Source organism: Benincasa hispida, chromosome 5 (assembly GCF_027475165.1).
Source record: "Benincasa hispida cultivar pf3 chromosome 5, pf3_genome.v1.1, whole genome shotgun sequence".
In the NCBI taxonomy this organism is placed as follows: Eukaryota; Viridiplantae; Streptophyta; class Magnoliopsida; order Cucurbitales; family Cucurbitaceae; genus Benincasa; species Benincasa hispida.
Window position 1 is genome coordinate 7,387,960 of NC_143482.1, and position 22,976 is coordinate 7,410,935.

At 38.1% G+C, this 22,976-nt stretch overlaps 1 protein-coding gene and 1 pseudogene across 5 annotated transcripts; one reads left to right on the forward strand and one right to left on the reverse strand.

Annotated features, from left to right (window-relative positions):
• The first annotated feature begins 8,386 nt into the window (after positions 1-8,386).
• On the forward strand, positions 8,387-18,628 carry EMB3129 (GTP-binding family protein). Of its 4 annotated transcripts, none has more exons than XR_016529677.1 (10): positions 8,387-8,528; positions 8,953-9,126; positions 9,307-9,444; positions 9,538-9,654; positions 16,171-16,314; positions 16,398-16,484; positions 17,058-17,173; positions 17,377-17,558; positions 17,713-17,845; positions 18,112-18,628. XR_016529677.1 is itself a non-coding variant. In XM_039031704.2 (10 exons), the coding sequence occupies exons 2-10, from the start codon at positions 8,980-8,982 to the stop codon at positions 18,233-18,235; spliced, it is 1,113 nt and encodes a 370-aa protein (XP_038887632.1). In that variant the 5' UTR covers positions 8,387-8,528; positions 8,953-8,979; the 3' UTR covers positions 18,236-18,628. The 4 variants fall into 4 exon arrangements, 1 of the variants encoding a protein (XP_038887632.1); XR_016529676.1 differs by having other exon boundaries at positions 17,377-17,554; XR_016529678.1 differs by having other exon boundaries at positions 17,377-17,554; positions 17,788-17,845.
• A 117-nt stretch (positions 18,629-18,745) lies between these two features.
• On the reverse strand, positions 18,746-21,274 carry LOC120077731 (chloroplast stem-loop binding protein of 41 kDa a, chloroplastic-like; annotated as a pseudogene). The gene is made up of 6 exons (XR_016529675.1): positions 20,795-21,274; positions 20,558-20,679; positions 19,837-19,937; positions 19,568-19,706; positions 19,198-19,475; positions 18,746-19,056 (listed from the first exon to the last, which is right to left on the reverse strand). The product of XR_016529675.1 is annotated as a chloroplast stem-loop binding protein of 41 kDa a, chloroplastic-like (transcript).
• Positions 21,275-22,976: the final 1,702 nt, after the last annotated feature.

A 22,976-nucleotide genomic window follows, 5' to 3' on the forward strand; every position in this document is an offset into this window, starting at 1 on the left:
TAATAAGGTGTAGTGCTGAAATAATATTGTGAGTGAAGTTAGAAAAAGGAGTTTTGCTAAATTCTAGCATTCATCACCAATAGTGAGCCAAGTGGCACAAGGAGGATTCATGCTGGATTTTGGGCGGTAATATAAACAAGAAGGTCGAATTCATTGGGTTGGTTTGGACAAATTACTTAGGCTATTTGTGTAATTTCAGTGGCATTCGAAAGCTCTGTATGTCTATTTTCTATGGCTGGGCTGCTGGAAGGAAAACTCGTCGGAATAAGACCGAAGGGGCAAAATAAAAATGATGGGTTCGTTTCTCAAGTGAATTTAGGCCATCAGTGAAGAATTGAAACTTCAAGACGAATTACGAAGCGTTTTGAGCTAAAAATTTGAGGTAATATTTAACTCAGTTATGAACAACTTTGTAGAATGGAACTTTTTAGGATGAGGCCTGGAAATCGAGTTATATAATTTTGTAGTTTGAATTAGAAATTGTTGAACAAGCAGGCAGTTGCTTGAATTGAGGCCAACGATGAAGTTTTGAATCTCTATATTAAACGGTGAGGAATTTTAAGCTTAAATTTTAAGGTAATGTTGATAACTCAATTCTAAACATGTTTGTAGAAGGAAGTTTTTTTAAAAGACGTCTGGATTTTGAGTTATGAATTTTTAAATTTGTAACAGAGAATATGTATATAAGCAAACAGCTGCTTGGGAGGAACAAGCAAACAGCTCACCGTGGAGATTATAGCGAGATTTTGGTGATGAGGATCTCGCTAATAAAGGAAATCTCCCTAATTTTGTGATAAGGATCTTGCTCTAGAAGGGAATCTCGTTAGAAATTAGGCTGAGAATCGCTGGTAAGGTGAGTATCGGTGGTATCGCTGATCTCGCTCTAGAGGATCTCGCTGGTATCGCTCTAGAGGATCTCGTCGATCTCGTTCTAGAGGATCTCGCTAGTATCGCTTTAGAGGATCTCGCTGATATCGCTTTAGAGGATCTCGCTGACCTCGCTCATGGGGATCTCGCTAATAAAGTTGTCTTTGTTGATGAAAGTTCCTTTAATAAATGAATTGATTGAGGTATTTTATTAAGAATTCTAAGTAGTTTAACCGGGAATTATGTCCTTTCAGGCCAAGAGGAGCTAGGAGAGACGTATAATCCATTAAGAGGCCAATGAGCTGTGAGTGACCATATGATGACTTACTATTTTAATGGTTTAGAAACTATGATTTCTTTGAAAATATTTCTCATGCTAAGTGTTTAAATGATGTGCCAAGCAACATATTTGTGAAACTGTTTCTCATGCTAAGTAAAGCATGTTTTCCATGGAATTGACATGATTTAGATATGTTATCTTGTTTAAATACTTTCAGTATGTTTAAGTAACTCCATTTTTATGAACCAATATGATGGATGAACTAGTATGATGATTTGAGCACTAAGCTTTAGTGTTCATCTAAATGTTTATGACTAGTTATATGACGGATACTGAAGGACAATGAGAAGGTATCCTAAGGATACTGAAGGACAATGAGAAGGTATCCTTTCAACTAGATGTTTATGACTAGTTATATGACGGATATTGAAGGACAATGAGAAGGTGTCCTAAGGATACTGAAGGACAATGAGAAGGTATCCTAGTCAAGTACCTAAGGTATGACGGTACTCAGTTATAACCATGTGCACGTAGGTAATACGACGTCGAGGGATTGAGCAAAAGGGTTCTCCCCGACTAAGGTTGGCATTGAAAGTTAGATTTGATAGTTCACTCTCAACTAAGGATAAAGGTAGTCATATCTTCTTCTAGGCTAGAAGGATAGTATGGAATTGCTAATGCCTATGAATGTTTATCCATGCATGATGTTACTAATGTATGAGTTTTTCCAAGTATGTTTTCCATATCTAATGCATGCTAATAGTTTTACAATCTAGTTCAACATGATTTAAGCCAACTTATTTTGCAAAGTAGGAAGCATGCGTTAGGGTTAGAGCTAAGGTCGTATGAAGCTTGATGTACTATGCTTTAAATACCTACGATTGTCAAAGTATATGCGTTAGTATTCCTAGATATACTGAAAGGGATACTGAAGGTATGGAAGGTATCCTAAAGAGTTTCCTATGCTATATTTGAGAACTATTCTTTAAATGCTTTTCGAGAACTTGATAGCTTGAGTGAGCCGGATACCAAAGGTAAGGAAGGAATCTGAGTAAATGTACTTAAGGTGTTGATGGTACATAGAAAACTCCATGAGCACGTAGACAAGTCTGAATGAGAGGTCGAGGTATGGGTCTCTTAGCCGATAATAGACGTTGGGAGCTAGAGCGATGCATGCTTGTTCTCAACTGAGAAGTAATGATGTTAAGGTGGTTTTAAAGGTTTTATGTACACATTTGCTTGGTATGCTCTAGTTTCAGTATTATATTCTCAAGCTTTCGATTTTAAGCATGAGATTTATATTTTTATTAAGTCACTCATTGGGCTTCTAGCTCACGTTTTCGAATGTTTTTCTTTTTCAGGTAGTGGTCAGTTCCCAAAGGACTATTCTGCTGCTGCTCTGCCACTCAAAGAAACAGGTTGAAGGAAGCGTAATTGAAGACCTGTATTAGTTAGTACACATGTGTCTGTCTAGTGACTAGTACTCTTGATGAGGCTCACTAGGTTGTAATATCCATGTGTAAACAATGCTGCGAAACCTTGTGTTGTAAATGTATTAAGTTCTGAGTTAATATGTATATATTCAGGGTTTGAGTATTATTTAACAGGTAAGATAGGTAATAAGTGCCAGTAAAAGGGTTGGTAACTGCTGCAGTCACCATTCCGTCCAGGTTAAGAGGGTAATCTAGTGCGAGGTATGTCAATGCGGCTCTTCCGAGGAAAATTAAAATTAGGCTGGTCCAGTCCCTTCATCATCAAAGAGGTATTTCCACATAGTGCAGTGGAACTAATCACTCAGGACAATAGTTGAACATTTAAAGTTAATGGACAACGAATTAAAGCATATTGCGGAGGAGATTTTCAGCCAGAAACAGCCTCCGTAAAGTTGAAAAACCCAGACTATCCTTTACTCAACTCTTGAACTTTAAATCTTTGTCACGTGACTACTATTTGTGTTTTACTTATCTTTCTCTAAAAAAAAAATTTGTTGTTTTGTTTTGAAATCATTTGACCATTTCTTTGTCTATTTACAAGGATTAAGGCACAGGATTGCAGAGATACTACAAGAAGAAGCAAACATTCTGATTCCATCACCGCAATCCACAGAAGCAAAGATCGCCGTAGGGATGGATGTATCAATACTCAATGCGGGCGACAGCGTAAAGTTTGGGGGTGTACTCTTCCTTATCTTTATTTCAAATTTTGCGCTATCATATTGCATTTTAATTTTCAAAGTTTTATCACCGCATCCTCCCTGATTACCGTAATCATTTGCCGAGTAGATAAATTTAGTAGTTTACCGCATGTTGTTCTTCACCAAGTATGATTTCAATGATGAAAAATATGCTTCTATCTCTTTCGTCTATACTAGAGTCAACTTAAATATTCAGATAGTCACCTCATGAAATATTTCTAGAAGTTAGGAGTTGCTAGCTTTCTTTCAAACTCTCTTTACAACGCATTCTATGACTATCACATGACTTATTTTAATTTCTTTTGGCGATGAGGACATTGCTATATTTTAGATTTGGGGGCGAGGTATTTATTTTCAACCTTGCTATTTTCTGTTTTTTCTTACAAAAAAGAAAAAAAAATTAACAACTCCACTGTCAACGAAATGGGGAACCCATATTGATAAGATTTAAGTTGTGAAAGGCACTTACCCGTAGTTTAATGTCCGCATAACACACGTGGGGGCAAGCCAAAACAAAAGTAAGTCACAAGGATCAACGCATAAATAAATGACCGCAATTCCACTGCCAAGTTGGTATGAGTTTAGTTTGAGAAAGAGTGCATTGCTCGTAGTTGGATTGCATGATACCCGTGGGGGCAAGCCAAAATAAATCATACGATGTTCTAGAATTAAGTAAAATCCTTTTGAAAGATAAGTTTGCAATCCCTAAGTCTTAGAAGTATTTTAGGAAGAGATTTGAATAAGACTTAAGAAAATTCTTGCATATAGGATTTGAACGAAGTATCATTGAGAAATCTAGGGAAAGAACTTTGCGGCTAACTTGCTAAAGAAATCCTTAGTTTATGCTTGAGAACAAGCATTGTTTAAATTTGAGGGTGTGATAACGGGCAGAAATGCACGTTATCACAGTGCTAAATCCTTAAACAATGTTGGATTGCGTTGCTGAAATATATTAAATTGCGTCCATTAAGCATAAATTCTATAATATTTTGGTCGCATGCGTCCAATGCATTAGAGCAGTTGATCTTTATATTTTTGTGCAGAATAATGCGTTAACGCAATGCAAAGAATGCGATCATAGGAATACATTGGTCGAGCGCAACTTCACCGTAAGACTTTACTTGAACGTGCTCGCAAACATTCACCCAAGAAGAATCACTGCAACATGGTGGACGCATCTAGACGAAAGGACAATTAAGATCGATGGGACAGAAAGCTGACGACAGACGGATCCAAATTAAGTTGACAGCCGATAACTGTCACAAAGTACATCTAGCTTTATCGGTGACAATTATCCGACACATTAGTCAGGAATTAAAGTTGTCCCATCTGTACAACCAGGAGAGAGAAGCCGCCTTTCACCTTTGATGCCCTATAAATACCAAGTTCATTCTTCAGAGAAGGGGTTAAGCAGTCGATTATTTCATTATTTTACAAGTTCGCGTCTCTGTCCATAGTCTTCTTTCATTTTAAGGTGGATGTGAGGAAGAAGGTGTGTCGGTAGATCGTTTCGGTGAGCTTGGGAAAGCATCGGAAGCTCCAAGACAGAGAAAGGGCCGACTCCTGTGGAAGCGGGAATATCTTTAGTTCAGAATAGTGATTCTAGTGTAAAAAGCCTTGGTCAGCAAAGAATTGCTACTAGGCTCTCTACCTTAAACTTCCATTAGCATTTGTACTTAACTTATTTATAAGAATGGAATTTCTTTCTCTATATCTGTTCACTCTATGTGATTCACGCATGAGTAGCTAAATTAGTTGAATGGGTTGAAAAGCATTTAGCTAGCACAACGAGGGAATCTTCATTCTTTGTGATTATCTTGTTTATATATGCTTCATTCGTCTATTAGAGATACTTGGAAGGGTAGTCTAAGGATAGGATCTAGACTTGGGAAGGTCAGGTCAGAATCTAGGTTTGGGAAAACCAGATTAGAACGCATAAACGAAAGATAGGCGTAGGGATGAGCACTATTTGTTATCAACACATCGCAGGCATCTTAGCAATAAGATATGATTGTATGCGGTCACCTTCCTTTCATGCATTTGCATCAACGCATAGGACAAGAGTAAAGACTTAGGAATAAGCTCTATGGACATTTTGCATGCAACACTCGCATCCTAGATTTAAGAGTATCGCATTTACATTGGAAAATGACTTGCTATGCATGGTAGTAACATGATCACATAGTCTGACGCATTCTCAAGTAACGTTAGCTAAAGATCTTCTCAACTCATTCATCGCATACTCATTGCATCTATCAACGCAACTTTCGTTTCTCAAATCCGCCGCATTTTTTTTTAATTTATTTTCAATCAACGCAACCAACATACCAACCACCTTATTTATTTTACCGGTTACTGCAAAGTTTCATAAGAAAATTATTAACGCAAACTATTTTCACAAGTCCCTGTGATCGACCCTGGACTTACCAGGAAACTCAGAGGAATTTACACTTGAATTTCGCTGGGGTAACTTGAGTGCACAACGTAATTCCATCAACGCATATCATCCATATTCTCCACTTAATAAAATAACGCATCACCGATCTATCTTTACCCTTACCTGAAAAAAAAAACATGAAAGGAGAATGATGAGTATAAAAGTATACTCAATAAGCGGCCCACTACTGGATCCACTCAGTGATTTGTTAGCCTTTCCATTGGGACAGAAGTGCACAAGGGCATCATAGGCGTAGGCGTAGGCATAGGCATAGGCATAATGGGCGAACCCGAAGGCACACTTTCATAAGTAGTGAACCCAAAGGGCACAATCATAAACATAAGTGGTGGTCCCAAAAGGATACCGTACATAAGCATAGGGTGTGGGCCCGAAGGCTCACAACATGCGATGTGCATAGCCCAATGGCAACACTAATAGTCACTGTAATCTCATACAGACACAAACATTCATCCAACATCATAAATCATGCTAAGATTACATAACTGCTCACGATTCATCCATCCATATACAGACATACAAGATATTTCATTCCAAACAGAACCAAAGGTAAGCATGCTTAAGTTCAAGGGCAAACCGTTAGTAAACCGCTTACTTAAGTTTGACACAACGAGGAAAATCCAAAACAAGCACGAAAACAACAAAACCCACACACTCGAACGATCTCCCAACACTCCAGATGAACCGTTCAACCTGGCCACACAATTATAACAACAGTTTGACATAAAACACAGTAGCATAACCCAACCTACAAAAGCATTGAAACTGCATTCACTTACCTAAGGATACCGAACTGCCCCAACGAACTTTCCCTTTGCCTGGCAGCTTCCTTCACCACTACTAGATTCTGAAATCAATCACCAAAAGAAGAAAATTTCGGGGGTAAGGATAGCTTTGGCCCAAAACAACTGATGAAAAAGGGTTACCAAAAGAACCAGAAACTCACTCCCAAACTGGAAGGTCGGACAGAACCAATCCCGATCCAGTGACAACCGGAACTATCCGTGTCAGGACTGGTGGACGACGCTTGGATTGGGCTGATGGCTGGTGAACTCGGCAGGGCACAACTAAAGGAAATGGAAGCTGAGTGACGAGTGATGCTGTCCTGCGCGGGCAAGCGGGTGGGAAATTTGGGTCGTTACACACATGTTGTTCGTAATATCGGTTGGGTCAAATGTTGTTTTTTCCCAAAAATTACATCTTGCTCCTTAAGTCCCACTAATTCTTTAATGAACAATTGTTTTACGATCTAATCACTAAACCAAGTCCCTTTTGGACCAATGAGAGGATGTGGCCCTTTGTTCAAGACCTGACTTCAGTATTTAAAAGAACAACCTTTCTAGTATCCCTAAATTGGGTAGGTGTGAATTCTGTCTTGCACTCTATGTCCCCAACTATCTACCTTACCTCTGAAATAAGAGGCTTATTGAGCCGACGCTATTGAGCCAACCCTTACCTACGCAAATCTAAGAATAATCCCGAATAAACAGGAGTTCATAATTATCTCAGGATTAAGGTTGAGTTACCTAGGTCATCGACAATCAGTCTTAAACAGTAAACAACGTTATAAAGTAAGAGTGACTTATTTCTTGGTCCGATCTTATGCAAACTCATTGCATAGGACGCCCTCGCTCCTCATGTCACTACATGAATGAATCAGGATCACTTCGTTTATAGCACTTTACAACAAATTATAACAACTACAGAGTGGGTCGCATCCAATAGTATTACCAGAATAAAACACCCAACCTTATTCATATATTATAGACTGTTTTGGCTATTTACTCGAACTTGATCCATCTTTATGTTGCTACATAAAGTTCAAGTATTCATATAATAACCATAGATTTTTAGTTTATTAGATTTAGTCTTTACAAGTGCAATTTACATGTTTAATCACAGTTTTATTGAATAAATGTCAATAACATCTTTATTGATAATAGAAAATGTTTAAAATTACAAACTGCGAGTTTTAAGGCATGCAACCCAACATAACGGAGCTTTTATTAAACAAAATTAAATGAAAAGACAGTATCGAAATAAAATAAAAATTAATTAAAAATAGGAGAACATCCATACATACAATACAATGTAATCTTTTGTGTTCAATGGGCGCGTAGCTTTGCCACTTGAAAAAGGATAAGATGATATTCTTTTTGGTTTGAAGGTATCAAGTTTTGCTAATACGCAAAAGCTCAAGCTGAAAGCTTCACATTCCAATTCCCATGGAAATGAGAGTCCTCCACCACCATTCCCGTCTTCCTCATTCATTCCTCTCCTCTCTTCCTCAAATCTAACTCCTTTCTTCCAAATTCACACTCCTCTTCTTAAGACCTCCCTTCGTCGGCACCACCGTTTTCCCATAAACTCAGTTTCACAGAACCCATTTCAATCCAGCGAATCGATTCCTAAAACCCCAGAAAAGCCACAGCCTAGAACTCTTTTCCCAAGTGGGTTCAAGCGCCTGGAGATTAAAGTGCCCTGTGTGGTGCCCCAATTAGATGCAGCAGAGGTTTTGAGCGGTGGTGATGCTTTGGATTTGATCGACAGGGCGGTGTCCAAGTGGGTTGGTATCGTGGTGCTCAATAGCGGCGAAGGCGGTGGCGGTAAACTCTACGAAGCCGCTTGTAAATTGAAGTCGGTGGTCGGAGACCGCGCTTATTTGTTGATAGCTGAGCGTGTCGACATTGCGACTGCCGTTAATGCCAGTGGAGTTGTCCTCTCTGATCAAGGTTGTATTAAGTAAAATTTCTCTCATTCTATTTCCGTCGAATCGAATTTTCAATTGTATCTTCTATTAAATGAAGTTTTAACTTTAGCAAAATTCCTTTTATAAAGGCTCCTGCCTGACGGGAGGCATTCAGTCTGGATTATGATGCATAGGATATATGAATTTTAAAAACTTAAAAACTTATTAGCGAAGAAATATTATTTTACCAAAAACTCCCTCTTTGCCTTGTTTGTACAACGAATCGAGGAAAAAATTGAGAAAATAAGTGAAATTGTTTAGTGATGAGGCTAAGGAGTTAATCTATATCAAAATTGCATTGAGCTACTGCTAGTTGAGATATAGTCGAGCTTGTAACTTTCATACCTTATCTGCGCTTGTACAACTAATTTGTTCTAAAATACTCGAATGGTCTTCGTATGGTTAAGCATTGACACTCACTGCAACTGCAAGCAATGAGTCTTCTTCATATTCAGCTCTCAGGGCTCTGCCTCCCCACCGCTCCTGCAATCTCGCCCCACCTTTTTTACTGCCGAAGCGGACCATCCCCATCGTCTCTCTCGCCTTCAACTTCTCTTTCTTCGTCGCACCCCACAATTCAGGTAACACACATTCAAATCGCCTTCTCATTTTTCAATTCATTCCATAAATTTTGGGTGCTATCTTTTTCTTTAGTTTCATTCTCTTATACTGCTTACGCCTTCCACAATTGTTCTTGTTTTTTTAGAGAACTTATTTTTAGTAGTAATTGAACCAAGTTGTGAAATTGCACAATGTTTTAGATTGTAGGTGGAAAAACATCAAATTTCTTTGGAGATTTGAGCCCCAAAGGTACATCTAACAGCGACCTACTTGAGGGAGATTGGGTTGATTTTGAAGCTGATCTTTATTACTGGACAAATACATTGCGTCCTGTTCAGGTATGCTAAAATTCTTTCTGGTATAGAAAATAAGGCAAGTTTGTTGATGCATATGCTAAAGAACATATACATTTTTTGCTGGCAACTCGGTAGTGGTATCCTGGCCATATAGCAAAAACAGAAAAAGAGCTGAAGCATCAACTAAAGCTGATGGATGTTGTGATAGAAGTTCGAGATGCTAGAATACCCTTGTCTACAAGTCACCCACAGGTTTTGCATCCAAGTTCTTATTTTGTTCATTCCATTCATTATACTCTTGATTCACCATTTCTTTTTAATGTGTTTATATTATTGAAGTGTTTAGGAGATTGGACATGACTGTTCTCAGTTCTTAATTGGATTAGTATACATTCATAACTATTACTACCCTCACTATATTGTCATAGAAGTAACGAAAAATCTGAAGGCTGTAAGTTTTTGGGCTAAGGTCTGAGTGAGGTTAGGAAAAGGAAAATTGGTGGGTGTGGGGGAGGGGGCCTGGGTAGTTTAGTAGATAATGGCTGTGGTTTTTATTGAAAAATAAAGGGTAGAAGAAAGAAAACCGAATTTACGTGGAAAACCCTAGGTCAGGGAGAAAAAACCATGATAGAGAATTTTTATTAATTTTGATACATCTTACACAGTACCCAACCACAGATATAAATAACCACACGTTAGAAACCCTAAAATTGTAGACACCAAGTAAAAGACAAAAATGCTCTTAGGGCTAAAACAACATTTTTCAACACTCCCCCTCAAATTGGGGCGTAGATATCAATAAGACCCAACTTGCTAACACAGGTGTTGAAAATCTGTCTTGGTAATCATTTAGTGAGAACATCAACAATTTGTTGACTCGACGGAACATAGGGAATACAAATTTTGCTAGTTTCTCTTTGATGAAGTGCCGGTCAATCTCCACATGTTTGGTTCTATCGTGTTGGACAGGATTGTTGGCGATATTAATGGTAGCCTTATTATCGTAGTAAAGTTTCATGGGACCATGGCTTTCATGATGAAGATCCGTCAAAACCTTTTTCAATCAAATTTCTTCACAAATTCCTAGGCTCATAGCTCTATATTCAGCTTCAGCGCTACTTCTAGCAACGACACCTTGCTTCTTACTCCGCCAGGTAACCAAATTTCCCCACACAAACGTACAGTATCCCGAAGTGGACTTTCTATCTGTAACAGAACCTGCCCAGTCTGAGTCTGTGTAGGCCTCAATGCATCTTTTGTCATGCTTCTTGAACACCAAGCCTTTTCTAGGAGTAGACTTCAAATATCTCAGAATCCATGTAACAGCCTCCATGTGTCTCTCATAAGGAGCTTGCATATGATATATTAAGTCTTGTATGCGAAAGATAAATCAATTTCCCCACAAGACGTTGATACCTTTCTTTGTTTATGGGGACATCTTTGACAGACTCTACCAGATTGCTATTAACTTCCACGGGCGTGTCTACAGGTTTTGCACCCAGTCATTCTTGTTTCTTTCAACAAGTTCAGAGTGTACTTCCTCTGAGAAACGGAGATCTCTTCTTTTGATCTTGCTACTTCCATCCCAAGAAAATATCTCAAGTTGCCAAGATCTTTGTTCTCAAACTCATCTGCCATCCTCTGTTTCAACCTGTCAATCTCAACTGAATCGTCGCCTGACAAGATGATATCATCAACATAGACAATCAGAACAACCACCTTCCCTGATGTCGATCTCTTAGTGAACAAGGTATGATTAGAATGCCCCTGAACAAATCCCTGAGACTTAACGAAAGTAGTGAATCTCTCGAACCAAGCTCTAGGAGACTACTTTAGGCCACATAGAGATTTCTTTAATTTGCAAACTCGATTATCAAACCGTGCATCAAAACCTGGGGGGGGCTCATATAGACCTCTTCTTCTAACTTACCATTCAGAAAAGCATTTTTTACATCCAGCTGATGTAAGGGCCAGTCTTTGTTAACAGCAACTGAGAGAAGAACTCAAATCGTGTTAAGTTTTGCCACTAGAGAGTAGATTTCTGAGTAATCCACCCCATATGTCTGAGTAAACCTTTTTGTAACCAGCCTGGCCTTGTATCTATCGACAGTCCCATCAGATTTGTATTTGACAGTGAACACCCACTTGCACCCACGGTTTTATGGCCTTTAGGAAGAACGATCAGATCTCAAGTTCTATTTGTCTCAAGTGCATGCATTTCCTCCATAATCGCGGCTCGCCATTCAGGAACTTCCATGGCCTTATGCACATCGCCTGGTATCATCACAGTATCCAGGTTGGTAGTAAAGGCCTTAAATCTCGAAGATAAATTACTGTAGGATAAGAAGCTTTTCATAGAATGTTTGGTACAGGACCTAGTTCCTTTTCGTGAGGCAATTGGCAAATCAAGGGTAGCATCATACTCACCAGTTTCTTCAACCTGTTTATCTGTACTAGACTGTTGCACGTTTTCAGTTTCCTGTATATCACCTAATAACTCATTATCATCACCAATCTTGACTTCGTCAGAGTCCATTACATCACCTTCAACCACATCACCCCCAACACACTCATTACCATCAGGAACAGAGGTACCTTGAGCTGGTTCCGGTTCTGACTCTTGGACAACTTCCGGTGGAGCAACAAGGGGAACTATTTCCTTTCTAAGATTCTTTCTGTAGTAGGTTATCCAGGGCACCTGTTTCGTAGGAAGGACAGGGTCATTTGTTTCAGGGATAGGCTCAAGAAAAAGATCTATAGGAACAGAATAGGTGGATGTGTTAGCCTCTTCATTAGCGGTCTCCCCCTGAAGAGGACTAACGGGAAAAAAGGGTTTGTCTTCAAGAAAAGTAGCATCCATGGTGACAAAGTACTTCCGAGAGGAAGGCTGAAAACACTTGTAGCTCCGTTGATGAATGGGATACCCAACAAACACACACTTTTGGGCCCGAGGAACAAACTTACTCTGGTGAGGACCATGACTATGAACAAAGACGGTACATCCAAACAGCTTAAGGGGAACATTCGGGAAAAGACGAGTGACGAAAATGACTCTTTAAAACACTCGAGGAGTATTTGGAATTTAAGCATACGGGAGGGCATTCGATTGATGAGATGAGCTGCACTAAGTATAGCATCCCCCCATAGATACGAAAGTAAGGACGCAGGGATCAAGAGAGATCGGGCTACTTCAATGAGGTGGTGGTTTTCCACTTAGCCACCCCATTTTGCTGAGAGGTATAAGCACAGGAATTCTGATGGACGATGCCCTTCGAAGTCAAAAACTCACGAAGGGACTGATTAACAAACTCTCATCCATTGTCACTTCGAAGAATGGCGATTTTAGTTTTGAACTGAGTTTCGAACGATAGTGTAGAATTGTTGGAACATCGTCGTCACTTCAGATTTGTCAGTAAGGAGAAACACCCATGTAAGACGGGTGTGATCGTCAATAAAGGTGAACCGTTTACCGAACACAGTCGTGACATTAGATGGACCCCAAACATCACTATGTATCAAATGGAAAGGTTGGAAGGTTTATAAGGTTGAGAAGTAAAAGAGACCCTGGGCTGCTTTGCACGAATACAAACATTACAAGATAAAGAAGACACATTCACATTACAAACTAAATGGGGAAACAAGTATTTCATATATTGAAAGCTTGGATGTCCAAGACGAAAGTGCCATAATAAATAGTTAGTCTCATAAACAGTAAGAGGAGATAACAAGCTAGTCCTAGACAAACTCCTAGAAGAAGCATCATCAAAAAGGAAATAGAGCTCCCTATCATGTCGGGCAGTGTCAATCGTCCTCCCCGAGCTCAGGTCCTGAAACAAAACATCATCTAGTGAGAAACAAAATATCATCTAGTGAGAAAACAACTTTGCAGTTCAAATCTCAGGTTATTTTACTTATTGATAGCAAATTGTAAGAGATCTTCGATACATGCAAAACATTCTATAAAACCAGCCCCTGAATTAAAGACAAGTGACATTTCCAAGCAACAGGAGCAAAGGACCCATCTGCGATTCGTATTCTCTCATTTCCAACGCTTGGATAATAGGAGATGAATTGATCAGATGATCCAGTTAAATGATCAGTTGCTCTCGAGTCAAGAATCCACGATTCATCCCCCTCAATAAAGAAACTAAAGGGCTGAGGAGTATCTGATTGAACAATATTTCCGATCCCAATTGTACCTGGATCAACAGAACTAGTTGCTTGAGGAGCACCATCAACAACTTCACTAACGAGGGCTCGACTGGATTTAGACTTGTCATTCGGAGGGCGCCGCTTGCCATTTGGTGGACAACCGTGTAATTTCTAGCATTGGTATTTTGTGTGCCACGGTTTCTTCCAGTGCTCACAGACTGGAGGAGATTTTCCATTCTACTTGGCACTCTCGGATCCAGAGGACTTGACCCCAAACGCAACAAAGTCCATATTAGAAGCAACTGTACCATTCATAGCACTTGTTCTATCCTCTTCTAATCTGACTTCGAGCACACCTCCATTAGGGACGACTTCGGTCTTTGTCCCAAAATCCGGCTCCGGACAGTGTCAAATCTCAAGTTCAAGCCAGCCAGGAAATCATAGGCACGATCAACTTCCTCAATCTTCGAATACTGGGACTTTGTCAACTAGGCAATTCCAGACAACTTCACGACACAGGTCCATTTCTTGCCATAATAGTGACAGTTTATTGAAACAGGACATTACATCCATGATCCCTTGCTTGCACTCATGTACTTGTTTCTGCAATATATAAAGTCGTAAAGCGCTCTGTCTTTTCGAAGACAGTTTCTGGACAGCTTCCCAAATATCCTGAGCAGAGGCTTTCCAATTTGAGGTTCTATGTTGTTTATCAGAATTGAGCGGAGGAGGGAATTCTCCCCCTTCCATATACGCTCCTGAGGGTCCCCAGGGTTCGGTCTTGGTATCTCCCAGTCAGATACCCAAACTTATGCCGTCCTTCAAGGATCATTCTAACAGATTGAGATAAAGAGAAATAATTCTGGCCATTAAGTTTTTCTCCGATGGTTATCGCTGCAGAGTTTCCCACAGAACAAGACATAATATTCGTAATAGGTAAAATAGGGTAAGTAGCTACCGGGGTTTCCGAACATAACAGAAGGCCAGAATACAAATCTGAATGGGAATCAGTTGGATGACTTGCCGTGGATCTTAAGGCTGCCCCGAGTGCGGAAATCTGTTGCTGCAAATTAGCCAACTGTTGTTGAAATCCAATGGTCCCGCCATAACCCACTGACTCGACTTGAAACAGAGTAGGCATGGGATGCTTCTCCCCATAGGCCCCTGAAAAAGATGTTTTGGCAGGCATGGAAGAAGCATGAACCAGCTGGACAAAAGATTGGATCGGTTGAACCAGCGGTTGGCTTGATGAACCAGGCAGATACGTGGCTGGGTAGGTTGAAGGAGGCAGCGCTGAAACCTGGAAGCCGCCGGGAATTGCTATAGAGTTGGCGGCTGATCCCAGCGCCGGCGGGGCTTGAACGACCGGCTGATCGGCTGTCAAAACCCCGATCGGCGAAGCTTGAATGATCGGGTGAGAAGGAGACCGCCTGATCGACTGTCCAAGTTGATATTGCTGCACGATCGAAGGGATGGGGCCGACTGGAATTCTTGGCACTGGTTGGTGCTGCGCGAACGAGAAGCCGACTGGCTAGGGCACGGCGGAGGACAAACCAAGGCTGGGCAGCTACTTTTGCTCCAAACGTCTGTGGATGAATCTGCATTGGGCCAAGAAGGGACCGAAGGTAATGATTGATAACAACCCTAATTTCAGCATTATGTGAATTTTCCGCCGGAGTCTCATCACCTAAGGTTGATGATTGAATTTCTTCTATGCCAGCTAAGGTTTCATCAGCTTGCTTTGTACCATATTGAAAAATAAAGGGTAGAAGAAAGAAAACTGAATTTACGTGGAAAACCCTAGGTCAGGGAGAAAAAACCACGATAGAGAATTTTTATTAATTTTGATACATCTTACACAATATCCAACCACAAATATAAATAGCCACACGTCAGAAACCCTAAAACTGTAGACATCAAGTAAAAGACAAAAATGCCCTTAAGGCTAAAACAGCATTTTTCAACAGTTTTTGTGCGGATCAAAGAGGGTTGTTCGTTGGGAATGGTAAAGTTAAAGTGCAATTAGGATAGCAGCGCGTTGAACAAGAGGTGCTGCGGGAGGGAGATTTGATAAAGAGCTTGAAAGAGAGGGAGGGCTTCTCTGTATTATTACTATAGTCGTGCTTTTAGAGCTTTTCGGTGGCAATCGAAGGAAGAGGTGCTAGATGGAACACTATGCTGGAGGAAGACACTTTGTTTGAAGCTTCTAGAATACCTGAAGCTCTAGTACGTGTGTACTATAAAGAGAAGACAAAGAAATGAGTTGTTATGAAAAAGAGAAAAAGCTCTCCGCACACATTGTCTGAGAGTAAAAGAATGCATTTAAAGCAATGTATAACAATGTGTGAACTGCTTAGAAGATATATACAACAAAGTAATAAGGAAAAGGGGTAAAGATACACACAATTAGCACGATAACAGGGACTGCAGTGAAATTTAACAAAATTGTAGATATAGTTCAACAACTATTAGAGTTGCTTTAACTCGTTGCATTTTAGTGTATGCTACACTGATATTTTTACTAAAGGCTGAAGTGCTTTTTATTTCATCACTCAAAGATTATCTGACCATAATCTTTTCTTTTATTTATAATTTATTCATCATTTTCATGATTAGATGGATGCATGGCTTGGTAATAGGAGAAGAATATTGGTATTGAATAGAGAAGATATGATATCTTCAGCAGATCGGAATGCTTGGGCAGCTTATTTTACGAGACAGGGAATAAAAGTAGTATTTTCGAATGGGCAACTTGGAATGGTATCTAAACAAGCGATTTTCTTTCTGAACATTTGGAGTTTGACATTGTAATAGTCGATAATGTTCTCATGTGGCAACTGTAGGGCACAATGAAGCTAGGGCGGTTGGCCAAGACATTAGCGGCAGATGTCAATGTCAAACGTAGAGCAAAAGGACTACTTCCTCGCGCGGTTAGTTACATGAGTTCACTAAATTCTAATGCTTAAGCTTGTTTTTAAGGTTTTTATGTCTAGAATTCTTTCTATGCCAAATCATCTGCACATCATAAATGATTTTTGTTCTATTTTAATATAAACAGACGTATAGAAGCATCAAAAGACATTTAGCCTTGAGCCTGAGTGAATCATTGAAGAAGATTATTTGGATAACTGCTTAAGGCACCATGTGGCCGCTATTTAATATTTTTCTGTGCTTTAGCAATAAGTGAAAATTATGGGGCTGTATTGGGTTTATCCTTAATAGTTAATAGTAAATCAGAATTAGAGCGCTTTTATTTTCTAAATTATTTGCTAATTTTTCTATTGAAGATATTTGTCTGAATTGGAGCGCTTCTATTTTCTCAATCTAGGTGTTTAATTATCTTGTACTTGTTTCTTGTTTCATGTGACATTTTATTTTGAAAATTAGCATTTTTTTATTATATCAATTAAAAGTTTTATTTCATTAAAAAAAAAAAAAAGTTAATAGTAGGTCAGAAGTATTTTCAGGACGTGCCCTAACCAACCTTAGTGATTATTGTATAGGTTCGTGCTGGAATAGTTGGATATCCTAATGTTGGAAAATCGTCTCTGATCAACCGCTTGCTGAAACGACGAATGTGTCCAGCAGCTCCAAGACCAGGTGTCACCAGAGAATTGAAGTATGATACCCCCAATTTTTTTAATTTTATTTTTGTTTATCTCAATAATATTGACTAAGATGTAAAAGCTGGGAATGAGGGAGATGATCCGTTGTAAAGCCATTTTCATTGCTTTTTGAGAGATGGCATGGAATTTTCTTCCGAGTAGGATTCAGTGAGTTCTTTGATTAAACCGTCTCCTTATTGCCATTCTCTTGTAAAAGGTGGGTCCGTTTTGGCAAAGATCTTGAGTTGCTTGATTCTCCTGGTATTATACCAATGCGGATTAGTGACCAGACAGCTGCAATAAAGCTTGCTATCTGCGATGACATTGGAGAGAGGTCCTACAATGCTGCTGATGTTGCTGCCATCCTTGTACAGATTCTTACCAAGCTTCCGTCAGTAGGTACCATGCAAATATTTTGATCTCATGAAAATTTAAAGAGTACAAGTATCTCTCTTGGTGGGACTGAAATATTTCCTGCACTATTGCGTGGTAGTCAAATCATTTATGTTCACTGAGTTGACTCATTGCTTGATGGAAAACTGTCACGTTTCAGGATGTTCACTTTTACCTGCTACAACGGTCTGTTTATAACTGTTGATGTGTGACACTAGCTTTTGCAAATCTTCAGGTATAGAATCACTTCAAAAGCGATACAAAGTTGATGCAAGCGGTCAATGTGGTCACATGTACGTTATCATATGTTGGTCAATAATTTTTCATTTCTAGATTAGTATTATTATTATTATTTTACGCTTGAAGGATCCTGATTACTAGATAAGAAAATCTCTACCTCTCTTTACTCTCCTTCCACCTTGTCTCAACCTTGGGTTAAGTTTAAGTTCTTTCTTTTGCCTGTGGATGGAATTTTCGACTCAATACTCTATCTGTATGAAAAACGAGTACATATTTGCAGTCTAACAATAAATAATTCCTAGTAAATTGATGGTGACAGATTTATTCAAAAGTTAGCACTCCAACTGTTCAACGGGGACAGTCATCAAGCAGCTTTCCGCATCTTATCAGATTTTCGCAAAGGAAAGTTTGGTTGGACTGCTTTGGAGAGGCCTCCCAGATAATACTGTTGGATGATTGTTTCTTGGAGAATTTCAGCTTTTCTCTTATACAACTTTTATAAATGCTAAAGGCCACCTGGTGGAGAATTAGAAGCAGATTCATGATGCTTATTGCTTTCAACTTGCGGAGTTGCGGGAACCACAAAACTGGAGGTCCTTGATCATGAATGGCAAGGAGTGTCACTAATATGTGAAGCCATTTTAATCATGTAATATATGTTTTTATATTACTCGTGTAATTAAAACTATCTTTTTGGTTAACCTACATTTGTATCCCAAATAAATTCTGTAGTGCTTAACTATATATCTCTTTGCAGCTGTTCCTGTGTTGCACATTGTATATTGTATACGCGTTTTATAATTCTGGAAAAAAAGATGGATATATTTTACTAGAAATGAATCAGAATTGGTACATCTTCCACATTTGTTTGGCAGAGTGAAGGAGAGCCAGGGAATATGCAAGGGATGTACTACTTTCTTTAGTTTCTCCTGTAAATGCAAAAATAAGAAATGTGGCAACAAAACTTCACCTTTGAATCACTTCATTTGGGTAAGTTGGTAGAAGAATAATAAATGAGAATACATATGCTAAAGTACTGTAATATGGACAGTATTGTTCTGCACAATTATCCGAAGAATGGTCAAGCAGCTACTGGAACTTTTAGGGACTCAAGTATCTTATCATCTAACTCAAACTTTATAGGCTTTTTGTCTCTACCAATCTTCACATACTCTTCAAATCGCTCCTTCAAATCTTCAGGAAGATTTGTGGTACTTTTCCACCCTAAAATATCCTGGGCTGCCCTTGGCTCCGCATGGAAATGCTGTAGAAAACAAAAGGTACGAATGTCTTAGAGTTGACAATAAACTCTTTTTAGAGTATACTTTTATCTTCACTCATCTCAAAATTCTGAATCTTCTATGTTTACCCCAAAACCCCAAAGAAACTATTCCATTTTACTTACCATATTCCTAAAAGGAAAAGCTTTCTTTGCATCAACCCCAACTGCTTTTGGATCAAAATGCACAATGTCAACCAGGCAGCCTGCTGCTTGAGCACATAGCTTGGCCATTCCATCAAGAGTCACGGCGCGATCGCTTACACAGTTGAATATGTTAGAGTGTGCTTCATCTGGTTTCTCTACAGCCAGTGTCAACATAGAAGACAAGTCTCGGACATGTGCAATGTTTGTTAGCTGCATACCGGAGCCTGGAATTGGAACTCGTCTATTCTGGACGATTCCTGCATTGCGGATTTATCAAGTCCATGAGCTCATTAATCAAAGTTAGAAATGTCTAAATACTTTATAGGTTTGTAAAGCGATGTTCTCTTACGGTCAAAGAACCATTCTTCACAATCTTTGTTGTTGCCAGATCCAATCATGTACTGTGGACGGAAGATAGCCCAGCTGCCGAAAACCTCTGCAATATATTTTTCAACGCCAACATGACCAGCATTGACTTTAACAGGATCCTGTCATAGTAATGGTTTAGAATTATTAGCATTCTGTAAGTGTCTGCCTTTTTGGCTGAGAAAATGTATCTAAATCTAAATCTATTTATTATGTATGGTGATAGAATCACATTGAAACTGTAACGTTTACCCCTTCAACATGGGGAGGCTCATCAGTTGGCTTATAAATTCCAGCACTGCTGATAAATAGAAACTGCTTAAAACCATCTCTTTGCCCAATCAATAACAGGCCTATGTCAAAATATAGGTCAAATGGCAGCTTAGATAGAATTTTAGCATGATTCTAGTTGATTTAAGGCTTAACTCTCCTTACTTATCGAAATCTCTGGAAAAAAAACGTAATCTTCATGATTTGGTTTTTCAGGCATATGAATTCCATCCCCCATACACAAAGAGATTTTGTTTTTAAAAGCAAACTTATGTTTATTGTCATGCTTAAAAGGTGGATTAATATATGTCAGAATGCCTTGAAACCTAAGTTGAATTCATATTTTGCATATTTAATTATTTACGGTTTAGATTATAATCTTAGGATTTAAAAAAGTACGCTATATAAACTCTCCAACTTTAGAGGTGTTACTATTTTATATTTTGTAACATTTCTCTAATAAAATTGTTCTCGTGGTCGTAATTAACATACTGTTAGTGAATCATGTAAAAATGTGTGTCGATTCTCTATTATTTTACGTTTTCTACATTCTCTGTTTATCGATTTCATAACAATATCAACAAAACAAGAAACCTATCAAATTCTGAACTGTAAAAATATAATTTAAAAAAAAAATCCACCAGAAAGCATGAGAAAAAGTAGTAGAAATTCAGATTTAGCAGCAAATGATGAAGTGACAAACCTCACAGTATCTATGTCCTTGCCATTGTTATCTAATACCACATCAAATGATGCTCCTGCCACAACCTTCCCAATTTCTGCTGGATCTCCCCATACTGTCTTGCCTCCACCACTCACAATTTCCTAAACAACATCCCAAAAGAAAACACACAGATAAGGGATAATTAACCACCACTCATTTTGAGTTCCCCATATCAGAACAAAACTCCTTCAAAAGGAGAAGCTTTTAACCACTAACCGAGAATCTGTTGAATGGGGGTTTCTTCATCTTATCAGAACTCTCTTCACCGACAGTGAGAATTGTGACCTCATGGCCAGAACCCAGAAGCTGTTTAGCAAAATAGAAGCCAATGACTGCATGTCCACCACTGTTTGTGTTGACGATCAAGACCTTCTTGTCAAGAGAGTTAGCCCTGACACTGAAGGAGCAGACATTGGAGGGTCTAAAAGAGGAAGGGTAAGAGAGAAACGAATGGGAAATGGAGAGAGAAGATGAAAGAGGAGAAGGGTGAGAGATTGGAGAGAGTGAGAGAGGAGGAAAAGAAGGAGAAAGGGAAGATGGAAGATGGATGGAGGGCTTAGAAGAGAAGAGGGAAGATGAGGAAGCAAGAGCAGCCATGGAAGCAAAGAATTTTTGAGGTGGACTGTGGTGAGATGAGAACCTGCTCTTTTAGTTTACCAGATAGATGATATATGATCACGGCCAATGATTTTGCCATGCCCAATATATCACTTTGCAAGTTTCAAGCTAGCTCCTTTATTTTATTCATGTTTTATCAAATTAAATTTTGTCAAAATTTCTGTTTGGAATTTTGAATATTAAGAATTTGATTTTGGATCACTGCCATTAAAATTTTGACAGTGGAGCATTTTGTTAGAAAAGGGGGGGAAATCTCATTTTCTAAATTCTGCCTGTGATTTGTGACAGTAAATTATTTGTTTTCTTAAAGAAAATTTTGAAAAATTAACCAAATCGAAAGTTCAAATCATCATATTTTACATTAGGGGATGAAAAAGATCTATTATTTTCTAATGATAATAAACAACAATGATAATGAGCATGAAATGTATACTTATTGGTAAAGAGGTAGTATACTATTAACCATTGCGTAAATTAGTTAATTTAAGTTAGAATTCATGGCATTAAAATTTTTGTCATGTCGACGGTTTTATAAACCATTCTAGATTTTCATGAATTTGACATCAAAATGAGGAGTGAATTAATATTTTTATTATATCATAAAAAAATCAAGGTTAAATTATAAATTTAGTTCCTAAGATTTGAATAAAGTTAGAATTTAGTTTCAATGGTTTTAGAAATTATAATTTAGTCCCGATGATTAGATAAAACCCTATATATAGTCCCAATAGTTTGATAAAATTCTCATAAATAGAACTATTCGGAATGTTTAACAAACCGTGGGAACTAAATTCCAATTATAAATCATAAGTGTTAAGAGAGCGAACAAAACCCAACATTAGTTAAGTAAGGGAATAATCATGGATACATAAGTAAGAATAATTATATCCATTGGTATGAGATCTTTTGGGATGGTTCCAAAAGCAAAGTCATGAGGGTGGAGGTCCGTTGTTCTTATAAGTAAGGACTAAATTTTAATTTTCTCTAAACCATAGAAACCAAATTTATAGCCCAACAAATAATTTAATAAAACATAAAAAAAAAATCAAAATATCACTAAGTTAATATATTATAAATAATAAATATTAACTTGTTTAATTTATTTCCCAATTAAATATTCTTTTGCATATTTTATTTTCTATAATTTTTCTAAAAATATTGATCGATATTTACATTTTGTTTATATTTTCAATTGAAATCAATTTAAAATGACAAAGATATTTTAAACCTAATAAAAGGAGGCCGCTCCCCACATCTCTACCAAAAAAAAAAAATAAAAAAAAAAAATGCATCGAGATAAGTGCATCCAAGGGAGTATCCAAATTTTCCTGTATCTTATTATTTTAAAAATAATAATGCAGACGACCATATTAATTAAAGAGAGAAGATGGTTAAATTATGATAAAAATGGTTAGCTTCTCTCTTAAACTTTTTTTTTACCAAATGAGTTGTCCGACTTATTTTGATTTAAATAAGTTATGGTAAAGGAGCCGAGTAAAAAGCTGCTTCTTCTTGGAAAATTGACAAAAATAATCTTTTTGAAGTTTTATTTTGTATTTTTGATCTATTTTTGGGAAAAAAAAAGTTTAACCCCCTTGATGATGAAAATGATTTAAGCATGAGAAATTTTGGTTGTACAATTACTCTTATGTTCCTTATTAAATTCTCACTCTCAATTTCAACAACCAACCTACCAAATTAATTCACCAAACAGTCTCCACCACAAAAATTTATTCACTAAAAATTAATTCATCCAAAATTAATTACAAAAACTACCCTG